Raw genomic sequence first — 15,155 nt, forward strand, 5'->3', positions numbered from 1 at the left:
GTCACAACACAACTGATTGGCTCAAATGCATTAAGAAGGAAAGAAATTCCACAAATGAACTTTTAACAAGGCACACCTGTTAATTGAAATGCATTCCAGATGACTACCTCATAAAGCTGGTTGAGAGAATGCCAAAAGTGTGCAAAGCTGTCATCACGGCAAAGGGTGGCTACTTTGAAGAATATTTTTGTTTAACACATGTTTTGGTTACTACATGATTCCATGTGTGTTATTTCATAGTTTTGATGTATTCACTATTATTCTACAATGTAGAAAATAGTAAAAATAAAGAAAAACCCTTGGATGAGTAGGTGTGTCCAAACTTTTGACTGATACTGTATAAAAAACTATTTTTGCTTTGTCATTATGGGGTATTGTTTGTGGACAGGGGGGGAAAAAACGATTGAATCATTTTTAGAAAAACGCTGTAATGTAACAAAATGTAAAATGTAAAATGGGTCTGAATACGTTCTCGAATGCACTGTATATGTTCCCTTTAAGTTTCAACTGATCAGAGTAAACCTGAAAATAAAAGTCAAACAAAACTATTTCTTATTTTTCATTATTCCACGGGAGTGTAACTGAATATGTATAATTCAATGAATACAGTGCCCTCCATAATTATTGGGACAGAGAAGCATTGTTTCTACAATTGGCAATGACTACGAGGTTAAATTGCTGTCAGAACTGTCAGAACTTTAATTTGAGGGTATTTTCATCCATATCTGTAAGGTTCAGTATTTATATTCTTAGTCAACCTTGTGTTCTGTTTCTTTGTGTTCTTGAACGTAGCCCTGTCTTTCATTTTTGTTCATTGATTTCACCTGTGTTAGTTACTCACGTGGTCTCATCAGCTCCTTATATTAAGTTCATTGTGTTTGTGCCTTTGAGGTATTGTTCGTTTTGACTCTATTAAGCATTTTCCTAGCTCGTTTGTGAGAACCAGTTATAGCCTTCAGTCCTAGTTTTTGATTCACCTGCTTGTTTGCCTGCCTGTGACCACGATTCCTGCCTTCCTGCGAAGGCGAAATAAACACCTGCCGCGCTCTGCGCGTGAATCTATACCTTTTTCACTACAATCTCGGGTGAACCGTTTAGACATTACAGCACTTTTTTTTTGTACACAGTATACCCATTTTAGGGGACCAAGAGTATTGGGACAAATTCACTTATATATGTATTAAAGTAGTAACAGGTTAAGTATTTGGTCCCATATGCATAGCACGCAATGACTACATCAAACGGTTCACTCAATATGGACGAAAATACCTTCAAATTAAAGCTGACAGTCTGCTCTTTAACCTCCTAGTCATTGTTTGATTTCAAATCCAAATTTCTGGAGTATAGAGCCAAAAGAAGAAGAAATGCGTCACTGTACTAATAATTACGGAGGGTACTATATATCTATATATATATCTATATATATATATAGTATGTGTTATATATATCCACTTCATCACCTGAAGAAGAGCGATGTAATGTGAATTATTTTGTTGATAAAATATCCTCTGCTGATATTGTTCTTCAAAGAAAAATGGGGAGAAGGTTCCTTTTACATAACCTTTACCATCAAAAGACAAAATATATAAATGCATTACAATGAACATAAAATCGTATTAAAGTAAGAATATTTAAAAAAAATTCCTAATCTTTGCAGTGAACATACAAATTGAGTGGTTTTGATATCTCTGCCGTGCTGGCATCCCATTTTACGTTTTTGAAATGGGGGGGGGGGGGGGGGTGGCCTTGGTTCGGCTCAAAACGTCAAGCGCTGTAAAATGCTGCATTGTGATTAACAAAAGTGCACGAGCTGGCGCGTAAAAACATAACAGATACAGCTTCACTCGATTTATCCTTGTGGTTTTGCAAAGTGTAGGCGTGCCTCACTGATCCAACTGACAATGACAGCATCCTCGAATGTCACTCTGAATTCACTTAAAAGGCATGCACATAGATGGACCTCGAAGTTGTGGCCTACAGAATGAACGTTGCCCGTGCACAGAAAAAAGGTTGGATTTACGCACATAATTTATGGCAAAACAATGGATAAGTGTAGGTGGGATGCAGACTAGCCAAGATACATCGCTTTATCCAAAAGTGATGTCCACGACCACCATGTTGTCCTCTCCTTCTCAGGAGTCTGGTGACAACACCAGCAGCCCTGTGCCTCTTTACGCAAACTCAGTTTTGGGATTAAATTCGACCTTTAGTCCTAAAGGGAGACTACGAGTGCGCAGAAAGAGAGAGTTCATACCCGAGGAGCAAAAAGATGTCAATTATTGGTTCAAAAGGAAAAGAAACAACGAGGCAGCGAAAATGTCAAGGCAGCGTCGGAGAATGGAAGGGATTCTGTTAGAGGGGCGAGCAAATGAACTTCTCAGAGAGAACGAAAAACTAAGAGCGACCCTTTCAGCCGTCCAATATCGCGCCATTGGAGTGGACGGTGGTCGTGATAAACCCGTCGATGAACAACACTTCTCAACACATTGTTTTCATCCGGCCTCAACTAGTGTCCCTCGTGCGGCTCCTTGGATGCTGCCACCTGATGTGTCATTTGACACAACGTTTAATGTTTCAAAAGATGTGTCGGACAATACATTTACTCCTGGATTCACCCATAACCCAGATTTCCCCAATGTTGGCACCTGTCGAAGAACCCATCTTAACTGTTCAGATGTTTCTCACCAATTCCATTCTCCGGACAAGGAATGTTTCTCCGGAGCTGGAGTACCCGATTCTTATCCACCTGTGCCAATTTTGAATGACTATCAGTGCTACAGAAATGTTGGTATTGCATGCAATGTTGGACATTATCCTTCTCATATATTTGAATCACCATCCAGATATAGCACCTCTCCAAATGTCGGCATATCATACTCAGTGATTCGGACAAGCGCTCAATACTCCAATGCACGTGCGCACCATGCACGAGATGCCAACATTGAAGATTTTGCAAATGGAAACACACCTGTGGATCTCGACCGCGCAAATAAAGTAATCTCAATTGACGGTCAGAGTCACGGTACAGAACCGTGCTCTTCGGAAATAACTGAAAGGGGCGCACAAGCCCATGACAGAACAACCACCGACGGTGGGACAATGTACCTTTTACCTCACAAATTGAGGTTCAAAGCTAACAAACCTCTAAAAGAACAAACGAATTTGTTGAACAGAGCTTCTACAGATAACGACAATGAAATAAAGAACAGTGGTCAACTGTGCATCTACAATGGGACTAGGCCTATGCGCCATATGGATGAGCAAGAATTGATACAATGGGATTGCGAAAAAGAAAGTAAGCCTAATTCAAGTAGGTCTAACGTTCAACCTGAAAAAGACAAGTTGCCGCAATATTTTGCCAGCTCTTGCAGTAAATTGTTAGTGTCAAAAGAAGCAACGACGCCAGAAATAATGACAAGTTCACCTGCTACAATCGTCTCAGGTGAAATGATTGAGAATGGACATTTAAGGCATCAGTTGGCGTCGCTATGTGCCGAGGTGAAAAACCTAAAGCAAATAATTTTGTCAAAATCGCACAGATTTTTGGATTGAATCCCCATTGACTGTTCTAACCTTTTTTATTTATTTTTTTGATATTTTGCTGCTGTGTTGCCCTTCCAAAATCTGTTTTGGCTTAAAACTATTGAAGCCTATTATAAAATGTAAGTTAACGGTATGTTATGATTAAAATTCCCTAAATGACAATGGTCCTATTGTATGCCTAGTTCGTTTATTATTCAAACATACGTTGAACAGTAAATTACATGAATATGGTCTTTGCCGCCAGGTGATGTCGCACTTTCTTTATAAAGAGCATGAGTCTGTAAACCCTACCTACACATTAGTACTGCTCATACTAATTTGTTTTTCATCCTTCATCCCATAATTTAGCAATTTGGATAACTGATCTTACTTGTGTTAATAAGTTAGTCTAGTCATTGTTGAGGGCAGGTGTAAATAGTCATTGTTGAGGGCAGGTGTAAAATAAATAGGCACGGTTATATGCTCATGTTCCATTACTCCAAGTCTTTTTCCTGAGTAGCCTAGAAACTAAACTGCACAATTCGATTCATATTAACTTGGCCTAAGTTATGGTCATTTAAAAAAAAAAATATATATATATATATATATATATATATATATATATATATATATATATATATTGTAACCAAAATTATTTAAACGGCCTCTAAATATGGCATCAAATATGGCATCATATCTAGTTTTGATATATTTTAGTCAATAGAGGACACTCTTGTTTTGCAGGGTCACGTCATTGTTATAAATGTACAATATATGGTGGTGTATGCTAGCTCACTAAAGAGTTGACTTTGATTACTTTAATGCAAAAATCTTTAACATTAATGTTTTTTTTTCTAGAATCATATTTGTACTCGAAATGTTTCCATCTAATTAAAATATTAAAAATTGCCATCAATCAAAATTCACAATGTTTTAAATTCTTCCATTGATATGAATATCTCATTGTTACTGTGTTCCCCGAAAAAGATTTGCGACTTCACGAGCATCAGACTTGATATGTCTACTGGAATAAAGAATCATTGGCTCAAAACAGAAAATGCTGGGTTTCAATTGGCTGCGTGGGCTTTCACTCACTGCACGCCGCCAATACACTTCTCCACTGACCTACTAACACAAATTCACGAGGCAGCGGTCACTTCGATTACTGTTCTCCTGGCAACAGGATATTATGCTCGAAGCACGATTGCAGATTTTTTTTTTTTTCCTAAGTAGGGTTGGGAATATTCAGTAGGGTCTGTAGAATCTATATATGGGTTTTGTTTCTTGGGGGACTGTGGTCTAAACACCCTTTCTACTCCACCCATTCCATTGGTCCAATTCCAACACACTGTAGGGCCTATCAATTACATATTGGCTTATAGAGAAATACAATTGGCTAAAGTGTTATATATATTTTTTTATTACCTCATTTTTTTCTTTATAAGCCAATGTGTCATTTACAGGCATTACAGTGAATGGAATGGTTGGAGTATATACTGCTGCTGGGTATATAGACCTAAGTACCCCCAAAACACCATCTATAGATTCTACAGAGCCTATTGAGTATACCCAACCACACTTTAACTAAAGGCATATAGAATCGTTTTTTCTCTATAAGCCAATATGTAATGTATAGGCCCTACAGTGCATTGCATTGGGACCAATGGAATGGGTGGAGTGGAAAGCCCAATATTGTGAACATTGTCTGAACATTGTATTTTTTCGATATGGTTGTCTTAAAAAATGTTTTTAGAAGCATATGTGTAATTGTTTCCATAAAGTCCTTATTTCATTCGCTTCTAATCACAATAACATGTCCATTGATTAAAATCTAATATCTTAAATGAATTAGTTAACCACATTGCAATGTTTTGAAATGCGGGCTTTTATTTTGAATAATTCTTCATTAGCATACGTCACCGTTTATGCTGCTGGCAGAATACTAGTGTCACTCCGAAAGGAAAAGCGAAGCAGACAAGGAACGTTTCTCCAAATTTACTGGATTTTTACCTCCGGCAAAACTATTTGTTTTTGTAAATCAGAAATTCAGCCTATACTCTTTTACACGGTATACATCGGAAAACAATACTTTTTTTTTATCACCCTGATGCTTGAAAAGGTAATTTTTATTTTAGTTAAGCGTTGGAAAGCCAGCCATACTGGTGGAAATTATGTTTACGCAGTCTAGTTGGCCGCCCTAACTATTTAGTCTCTATGGACAAAATCTCTAGCTATTGTATTGTACCATATTCATTAATTTTAAAAGTTTACCTGTTATTTTTTTTAAAAAACGTATTACATTAACTCATAACAAGTGTATTACTGTGTAATTAGCTAGTTGGATAGCTGTGGTATCACGCATGATGTAACGTATGAGGTTCGCCTGCTTGGTTAGCTGTAACCGCTGGAGACTTCACATGTTGCTACAGTAGCGAGCGTGCGGGTTAGTTTGATATTTTGTATCATTTTAGGCTCGATAACTACCAGTAAACATTACGCGCAGACGGAACATGGCACAGTGACCTGGAATTCGATGTGGGTGGATTTGCTGCTGTCTCTCTGCGGATGGAAATAAGTAAAAAAATGTTTTAAAAAATCGTATATATATATAATAGCCTAATATGCCCGTGTTGGTAGCTTATCCAAGTACTGCTTTACATCACACCGTTGCAGTTTAAAATGGGCATTAGCCTACATACCCATACAGCAAGCAAAACATGCATGGGACTATCTATGTGTGATGCTTTCCATTGAGGAAATAGGCTTGGATAATGTACTTCAAGTAGACATGTATTTGTTCTTAGTGTTAGATCATTTTTCTTTAAACAAATTTACCAGTCCTGTATAGGCTAACATTGCATAACCTCCTCAGCCTCAGAATTTGCTGGGGAGGGATGGAGTTGATCGCGCTTATTTTATAATCCTGACACAATGAAGTAATCAGGGGCAATGGGACATGACGGTGAACGAGCACCTCATTCTTTCGGGTCCTGTTCTGACTGACAATCAGAACATTCCGTCGCTGTTTAACGATTGAGGAACTTTGCACGTTACACCTATAGACTGTCAAGAGTTTTTGCTCATAGGCTAAAATGACTCACAAATCCGAGCATGGTATCAAAAAAAGAGCGGGGAATCAATATTTGCAGAGTGTATTGTTCAATTTGGTACGCGTTTGGCGACATTGTAAGCAACCGTAGTATAAAACGTTATTGTACCGTTGTTGCCTACACTATTGCCGCGATATTGACTCAAGTTCATTCCAAAAAACAACTCCATTATAAATGTATAGAAAAACATCGCAGACTCATTCGCACGTGTTTCGGGCCTTTAGTTAGCATAGTGTCAATTGTGAGAGTCTGACGTCATTGTTCCCTGATTTTGTTTTATTTTGTTGTTTCTGTCCGACCACGTGTGATGATTATGACTGGACGCATTCCTTTGTTCCTTGCTTTTGGGAGTTATGGGAGCACGGTGTAGGCTTCAATATAGGAACACAATGTAACTACAGTATAGCTGTGTAGTTTTTTTTATTCCATTGCTGCTTAATCTGACTATAAGCCTAGGCTGTGGTTACTAAAGGACCACGCCTTTTGTAAAGCCCACGCATTTGGCTCCGAGTTGTTTATCTCATTCGATTTGAACGCACCGCCGAGTTTGACCATTGAAGGTCATTGTCAGGCAGTCTCTCAGCTCTTTTACGACTGGAGCTAAACATCTATGTTTAGGGTAGTGGGTTTACGGCACTAATAGATCTTGCTGTTCAACTGACTTGCCGCAAGAAAATAGCAAATAGCTTTTCCTCCTAGACTGTTTTGAAACGGGCATTGTTTCAGTGTGCATGACTTAATGCTTAGACCTCTGGCGATGACATCATTTGTAGAGCCTGAATGGGGTCGTGCGCGCTCAAAAATCGCATAATTTTCGTCACTCTCCGACCAATGGATTTCGCAGTTGTGTCATCCTAAAATGTCAGAGTAGTCTTGTCCTCCATTCGTCCTGGAAAACGTTGTACTTGTTACACGCATCTACTTTGTCTGTAGATACAGATGGACAGTCTAATGCATTTATGATAATGTTTTTACCTAATTCCTCCACTGTACTTTTAGAAGGAGAAAGAGAGAGAGGGAGAGAAAGAGATCAAGAAAGACTTGCTTTGGCCATGTAAACATGTTTCCCATGCCAATAAACCCATTTGAATTAGAATTTGAGAGGGAGAGAGAGAATGGGACCCAACTAATGGTAATAGTTAATAAAACATTGAATCCACTGTAATACATTTTCTCTAGTGAAGAATGAAGATAGGGCATCTGATTGGTCTGTTATAATAGGGAAATGGAGACCTGATTCAGCAAGCATATCCCTCTTGATATTGTGATCTCAAGAGGTTGCAAAGTTTAACAGTTTATGTCCCCTCTTAGGATGAGTAGCATCAATCAATCAAATGTATTGATAAAGCCTTTTTTACATCAGCAGATGTCACAAAGTGCTTATACAGAAATCCAGCCTAAAACACCAAACACCAAGAAATGCAGACGTAGAAGCACAGTGGCTAAAGAAAAACTCCCTAGAAAGGAGAGGACCTAGGAAGAAACCTAGAGAGGAACCAGGCTCTGAGGGGTGGCCAGTCCTCTTCTGGCTGTGCTGGATGGAAATTATAAGAGTAGATGGCCATTAAGGCAAGATTGTTCTTCAAGATGTTCAAACGTTCATAGATGACCAGCAGGCTCAGTGTTGTAAGATGTGTGGCCAAGGGCCACCCTCAGTGGTGTAACCTGCTCACAGGCACCCTGTCAGTAAACAATACAGAATTAAGCAATAAGGCCCGAGGGGGTGTGGTATATTGCCATTATATCACAGCTAAAAACTTTTCTTACGCATGAGCCTGGATACAGAAATATTGGCCAAATACCACAAGCCCCTGAGGTGCCTTATTGCTATTATAAACTGGTTGCCAACATAATTAGAGCAATAAAAATAAATGTTTTTGTCATACCCATGGTATACGGTATCTGATATACCACAGCTGTCAGCCAATCAGCATTCAGGGTTCGAACCACCCAGTGTATAATAAAGAATGATACATACCTATACCTAAACAGTGTATTGGACATGGACTGGTGTAAATCTACTGTTAAGCAGGAGGTGAATGTTAAAGACATTACATAAGCTTGCTATGCAGACATTCCGTCATTTGTTACAAAGCTCAACTGAGCTCAGACATTCATTTTCCTCTGCTGTAAAAGTCGCTTTACATTATGGTGTAATAATACAAGATGTCCAAAGTCTAGATTACAAAATGGGTTTTAAATAATGGCGTGGAGGATATTTCACGTCTCAAAACCGCTGAGGATTTCAGCTACTTTGAGAGTCAGTTATACTAAACGTTATGAGATTATTATGGCATCACGAACTCCAGATCCAGTTTTTCAAGTTCATCCACCTATAGCTGCTATACGTTTGAAGACAAAACCATATTATGGTGCCTGGCTTGCTTAACAAGCCTGGCTACTCCTTTGCGGGTATATATGATATGTTCTGCACAAAAAAATCCCAGTCAAACACAAAACGTGCCCTTTATTACGCAGTATGTAGAAAAGGTCAGCGTGCACATAATCTTCAGAATGTGTTTCTTACAGTACTCTATGAGTACTAAGCAACATCTATGTTTACTCAGCCGAAAGATTCATGTGATAGTGATGTACACTGTGACCAAGCACATGAAATGGAAGCCAAAGACAAATGTGAAAAGCCATCTGATCTTAAACTTTGATATCTAAAACTTCCCTTTTTCTTTTCTCAACAGCTTTGGTGAATTCTAAAGAACCATTCCCCTGTTGGAACTACCATTGTTGGACACAAATGTCATTGGTACCTTTTGGTTTAAGATAACGAGATGTCCAGTCAAAAGGACTAAGGACCTATGAGTTTCTTGAACACAAATATCCCAATCGTTGAAATATGCAGACCATCAAGAGTGAGCCACTGTCAAATGGCTCCTACAGCGGAGAGGACGCCCTGGTTCTGGCTGTGGCCCTTCAAGGGGCCGACAGGGATCTGATGGACCACAAGCTCTCCACCATGCCCTTCAAGGCCAAAGGCACCTCCTGCCGCAGGAAACGGGAGTTCATCCCCGACGAGAAGAAAGACAATCTCTACTGGGAGAGGCGGCGCAAGAACAACGAGGCGGCCAAGCGTTCGCGGGAGAAGCGGCGCCTCAACGACATGGTGCTGGAGAACAAGCTGCTGGCCCTGGGCGAGGAGAACGCTTCCCTCAAAGGAGAGCTGCTGGCCCTGAAACTCAAATTCGGCCTGGTCAGCTCTGCGGCCTACACGCAGGAAGTGCAGAAGATCTCTGTTACAACGGCCGCCCTCTACCACGACTTTGTCTCGCCGGGCGAAGCCCGAGACTCTTGCATCAGGGACCTAGAGTCCCCTCACCTGGGCAGCAGCTGCATATCGGTCATCAAGCACTCCCCTCACAGCACGCTGTCTGACATGGCCGAAATCTCTGCAGCGACCAAGGGTAGCATGTGCAGGACCCCCGAGATCATCAAGCAAGAGCCAGCTGAGCACGGAAGCTACGTGCGTGAGAGGAGCAGTCCATACGAACTGTACAGGAACTACATTACCAGCCCTTTCCCCGGGGTTTACTCCCAACCCTCCCCGTTCCTGCCGCTCACCAGGTCGATCAGCAACTCCCCGAGGACCTCGGACGACGGGGCCGTGAGTAAGTCCTCGGACGGCGAGGATGAGCAGCAGGTCCCCAAAGGCCCCATGCCACATGCCGCTGACCCGAAGAGCGTCATCGTATCCCGCCTCAAAGTGCCAGATGCTTGTTCGTCGGCTCTGCCCCACAAACTGCGGCTCAAGAACAGGGCCATTCCAATCAAAGTGGAGGCCATCGACCCTGACTACGACTCTTCTGGAAAGTCCTCCTCTCCCATCGACATGTCGGCCAGAGAAGACTACCAGAGGGGCCAGGGTGCCGTGGCAGACTACATGCAGTCGCCCCTCAGCCCCTTGTCACTCCAAGTGACCAACATCCGGGATTGGACCCACCGACCAGAGCACTGGCACAAAGACAGCTCAGAGAAGCCACAAAATGGCTACCAGAACAGGCTCTCCCCGGTCCCTGTCTCCAAAAAACTCACTCTGGACCTTGAAGACGGCTCCTACGCCCACTCAGACTCTGAGAACTTGTACTTAAAACGAGGCATAGCTGACCTGTCTGCAGAAGTTTTGTCTCTGAAAAGACTGATAACATCGAGACAAGGGTCCGTGATAGAATCAACCAAAAGCACTACTGATCATGAGTCATTATCGAAAGGATGTTACTCAAAATGAGTTCTGTTTGCACAATGCCTTGTTTTCCACTGTATTTACTATTGCACTGTGCGGTTGATATGGTGTATAAATGCAGTACATTTAAAATGAATGGTGTGTTGTGCACTTGCTGTTGTAGTTCGGCGTATCTTCTTCATAACTCCACCTGTAACCCAAAGCCAAATGTCAGGCTGAGGCTACTGTACATGCACATTTTATGTCAACTTTTGAAAGTTTTGTTGTAAATGGTGACTTTTTTTGTTGACAATAAATATGTGTAAGCACTGAACCGTGTGCGTGTGTGTCTTTTAGCAGTGTTATTTTCAGTTGATCTGTTAAGTATTTCAACAAACAGTTCACGACAAGGATGCAAATAAATCATTGTCTCTGACACTGGTAGGATTAATGCAATACACTCATCGGAAACGGTTCATGTCCATTACAATCTCTGAAGAGTTTAGCAGGGGAAGCAGGGGAAAAACTACAGGTGAGACATGTACATGAAGGGAGCTCTGCAGATGCCCGCTTTTGTGTTCCCAACCCAGACAAGTTAAAGAAACACTACGTGAGTTAAATTGCTTATTGTTTACATACAATTTTGGATAGACTCTTTGCTGATTGGTTCCTAGTCATATACATTTATGATAATTATCAATTTCTTACAGTATATCATGAAACCACACAAAGTATTAGGCCAACAATAGCCTATATGCTTTTTGCTGATAAGTGTGGGGAGGTGTTGCCCTTTCTGTCCAATGAGGTCATTTATGGACAATATTTCTGTCCATTTAAGGGGACCCTTTTTGGCCCAAGAGCACCCCTAAGCAAAACAATAGTCTTTTTAACCATGAAAATCAGCTGACTAACATACAACTAACTATACAACCTTACCTTGAAATTAGAACATTACATTTACATATACAGTAAATTAATAATTATGAATAAATTAGTGCCATCTGAAGCCAACAAATATATCCCATTGAGAACTTGTTTTCTCACAGCAACCAGCCTAACTTGCATTTTGTCCATTTTTTTTATTGATTTCGGTCATATGGCCACAACTATAACAAAGTAAAGCATTGAAGACCATGTTGGCTCTGTCCCCAGTATCTTGGTCAAATCAAATAATCAAATCACATTTTATTAGTCACATGCGCGGAATACAACAGGTGTAGCCCTTACAGTGAAATTCTTACTTACGAGCCCCTAACCAAAAAAGCAGTACAAATAAGAATAAGAAATAAAAGTAACAAGTAATTAAAGAGCAGCAGTAAAATAACAATAGTGAGACTATATACAGGGTACCAGCACAGAGTCCATGTGCGGGGGCACCGGTTAGTGGAGGTAATTTGGGTAATATGTACAAGTACAGTTATTAAAGTGACTATGCATAGATGATAACAACAGAGAGTAGCAGCGGTGTAAAAGAGGTGTGTGTGTGGGGGGGGGGGGGACAATGCAAATAGTCTGGGTAGCCATTTGATTAGATGTTCAGGAGTCTTATGGCTTGGGGGTAGAAGCTGTTAAGAAGCCTCTTGGACCTAGACTTGGTGCTCCGGTACCGCTTGCCGTGCGGTAGCAGAGAGAACAGTCTATGACTAGGGTGGCTGGAGTCTTTGAAATGTTTTGGGCCTTCCTCTGATACAGCCTGGTGTAGAGGTCCTGGATGGCAGGAAGCGGTGCCCCAGTGATGTACTGGGCCGTACGCACTACTCTCTGTAGTGCCTTATGGTTGGGGGCCGAGCAGTTGTCATACCAGGCAGTGATGCAACCAGATGCTCTCGATGGTGCAGCTGTAGAACCTTTTGTAGATCTGAGGACCCACCTGAGGACTCATGCCAAATCTTTTCAGTCTCCTCAATTACATTATAAGATAATGCCTGGGATGTAAGTCTACAGACACGTAATAATAACAATATCTCATTAAATCTGGGTCAGTAATCCAGCCTCATCACAGCAAAAACTACTATACAGTCGGCATGTCTACATTCCTTCACTGGCTGACTGGGGTACTACTGAAATTATTGGTTTAAAGACTACAGTCTCAGTCATTTAAATGATTGAAATACCACATCATTTTCATTAATAGCCTACCTTAATGAGATTAATACAACTGTCTTTCTTAATCCATTATAACCATAAAACTAAGCCACAGGAGAACAATGGTGTCATGCAAAGTCATGTTTGCTAATAGCAAACTGCTTAATTTCATTGAATATAATTCCTTGAGTACTGCACACAGGATCAAAGGGCAGTTACGATGTAAAGAGATACAGCACACTGCAGTGTTTACATTTTGTTGGTGGTTTCACTCTTTGATGGACAACCTGAGACCAACGCATCTTGAGTGCAGGCAACAATTCAAGTTGCTTCGTTTTTGTCCCATCTAATGCATGTTTGGGCAAAAAATGCGTTTGTGCCATAGCTCAGAATTTCACTGTAGTGTTTATTACGGCCTCGACGAAGATACACAGGTCAAAGTGATGGATTTCGATGGCGAGTTTTTTGTTTGTTTAAACAATTATGGAGAGAGCATTGTTTTATGGCTGTAACTAGCAGAGGGAATCCTATTCTGCGGCTGGTCACGTGGTCAACCCCACGTCACACTCGGTTCAAAGTTGAAAGTCAAAACAACACTGCAGCACGACAGTATGGCGGTTCTTGTGGGTTGCCGAGTACTTCTGCAAGCTATTCGACCCCAAACGGGTACCATCGAGGGAGTGCGCAGATTGCAGGAGCATACGAAGTCTTTGCACAATGTCCTCAACAACAAACTACAGTACATTCGTCCGACAAGCAATGGAGCGACCCGTCATTACAGCTCCGATATTAAGGATGACTTGAGCATTAGATATCTGGACGGAGAAGATTCAGGTAGCTAGCCATTGCCATTAATGTATAAAACAATCCCAAATCGTGTTGTTGGTGTAAGACGACTTTGTTTCAGGAAGTGTGTTGCCAAATCAAAAAGCTATAACAACTCAACGCGACACGCTTGAGTTGCCTGCAGATAAAGCTGCTCTGTTAGCTGCTACGCTATCTATCGCTCAACATCTTAACTGTCAAAAACAATGTTGCAGTGACTAATCCTTGAAAGAGAAACATTGTTTCTTAAAATATGTTACAATGTCCTATGCTAATTACCAAACGTTGAAAGAAAACGTATAGAACGAATCCTATTTCACTAGTGTAGACTGTAAAGTGAATGCTGTGGTGAAACCACTAATCATATCACTTGGTCCAAGCTTCCTGACATCTAGGCTCTTTATACCAGCCGGTGTCAGAGGAAGGCCCCCAAAAATGGTCAGACTCCAGTTACCCCCAGTTACCCCCCCCCCTCCATTTTGTACACTGCTACTACTCTCTGTTTGTTTGTTACCTATGCATAGTCACTTCACCCCAAACTACATGTACAGATTACCTCACCTAGAACAACTAATCAAATGGCCACCCGCCTTTGTTTTTACACTGCTGTTACAAGCTGTTTGTTATCTATGCAAAGTCACTTTACAAATTACCTCGACTAACTTGTATCCCGCACATTGACTCGGTACCGGTACCCGCTCTCTATAGCCTCGTTATTGCTATGTCCTTTTCTTGGTACTTTTTAATTTAATTTAATTATTTTACCTTAGTTTATTTCTTGAACTGCATTGTTGGTTAAGGGCTTGTAAGTAAGCATTTCACGGTAAGGTGTCTACCTACACCTGTTGTACATGACCTATTGCCTACATAGCGGATTTGAATGACTGACACATAACACTAAAGAAAGCTTAAATTGCCAATATTTTCTTTATTTTAGTATTTTTTGCTGGGGACTATTTTGGTAAAACAATTCCCAACTGATCCAATTGTAAAACTAGATAAATCATCTCCAAAAAAGATTTGTCACATTTTCTCTAGCTATGTCAGAGATAACTATCCAGAAGTCGTCTACGTACAACATCCATGTTCAAACTGACTCCAAGGTATTTGTCAGTGTCAATTACTTGACTCTGCAAAATCTCACCACTTCCCAACTTTGTGATCTTGTCCTAATGTCAATATAAAGGATGATGAGTTTGGTGTTATCCCTTCAATCCCCAGTCCAGGACTTGCCAGTTAATGTCAAAAGTATTTTGCTCAATTCCTCGCCGGCTTATCGAAATGTCAGAGAGAGTACTGCTTCCCTCTGACGTCTTTCATGAACCCCCCCCCCCCCCCCCCCCCCCCCTCGCCTTTTCATGAACCCCCCCTCGCCTTTTTTCTGCTGCTGCTAATCGCTGTTATCAATGCATAGTCACTTACCCCCTACCTACATGTCAATA

General features: G+C 41.0%; 2 protein-coding genes across 6 annotated transcripts in view; both read left to right on the forward strand.

The window, feature by feature from the left end:
• Positions 1–5,458: 5,458 nt before the first annotated feature.
• On the forward strand, positions 5,459–11,137 carry LOC139408300 (nuclear factor, interleukin 3 regulated). Of its 5 annotated transcripts, none has more exons than XM_071152013.1 (3): positions 5,473–5,641; positions 5,994–6,097; positions 9,329–11,137. In XM_071152013.1, the coding sequence occupies exon 3, from the start codon at positions 9,484–9,486 to the stop codon at positions 10,867–10,869; it is 1,386 nt and encodes a 461-aa protein (XP_071008114.1). In that variant the 5' UTR covers positions 5,473–5,641; positions 5,994–6,097; positions 9,329–9,483; the 3' UTR covers positions 10,870–11,137. The 5 variants fall into 5 exon arrangements, with proteins under 5 accessions (XP_071008113.1, XP_071008114.1, XP_071008117.1 ...); XM_071152016.1 differs by lacking the exon at positions 5,994–6,097 and adding an exon at positions 7,999–8,201 and having other exon boundaries at positions 5,482–5,641; XM_071152015.1 differs by lacking the exon at positions 5,473–5,641 and adding an exon at positions 7,996–8,201 and having other exon boundaries at positions 5,676–6,097.
• A 2,262-nt stretch (positions 11,138–13,399) lies between these two features.
• The window catches only part of LOC139408301 (AU RNA binding protein/enoyl-CoA hydratase), a 48,814-nt gene continuing 47,058 nt past the window's right edge, over positions 13,400–15,155 (forward strand). Inside the window, exon 1 of the mRNA XM_071152018.1 lies at positions 13,400–13,722. Coding sequence (XP_071008119.1) covers positions 13,500–13,722 — 223 coding nt within the window. The 5' untranslated portion in view covers positions 13,400–13,499. The remainder of the gene's footprint in view (positions 13,723–15,155) is intronic.

The sequence above is a fragment of the Oncorhynchus clarkii genome, chromosome 5 (genome assembly GCF_045791955.1).
Source record: "Oncorhynchus clarkii lewisi isolate Uvic-CL-2024 chromosome 5, UVic_Ocla_1.0, whole genome shotgun sequence".
NCBI classification, from domain to species: domain Eukaryota; kingdom Metazoa; phylum Chordata; class Actinopteri; order Salmoniformes; family Salmonidae; genus Oncorhynchus; species Oncorhynchus clarkii.

Excerpts from the sequence above, each read along its gene's own strand:
- LOC139408300 (XM_071152012.1), top strand. The coding sequence starts at position 9,484 with ATGCAGACCATCAAGAGTGAGCCACTGTCAAATGGCTCCTACAGCGGA.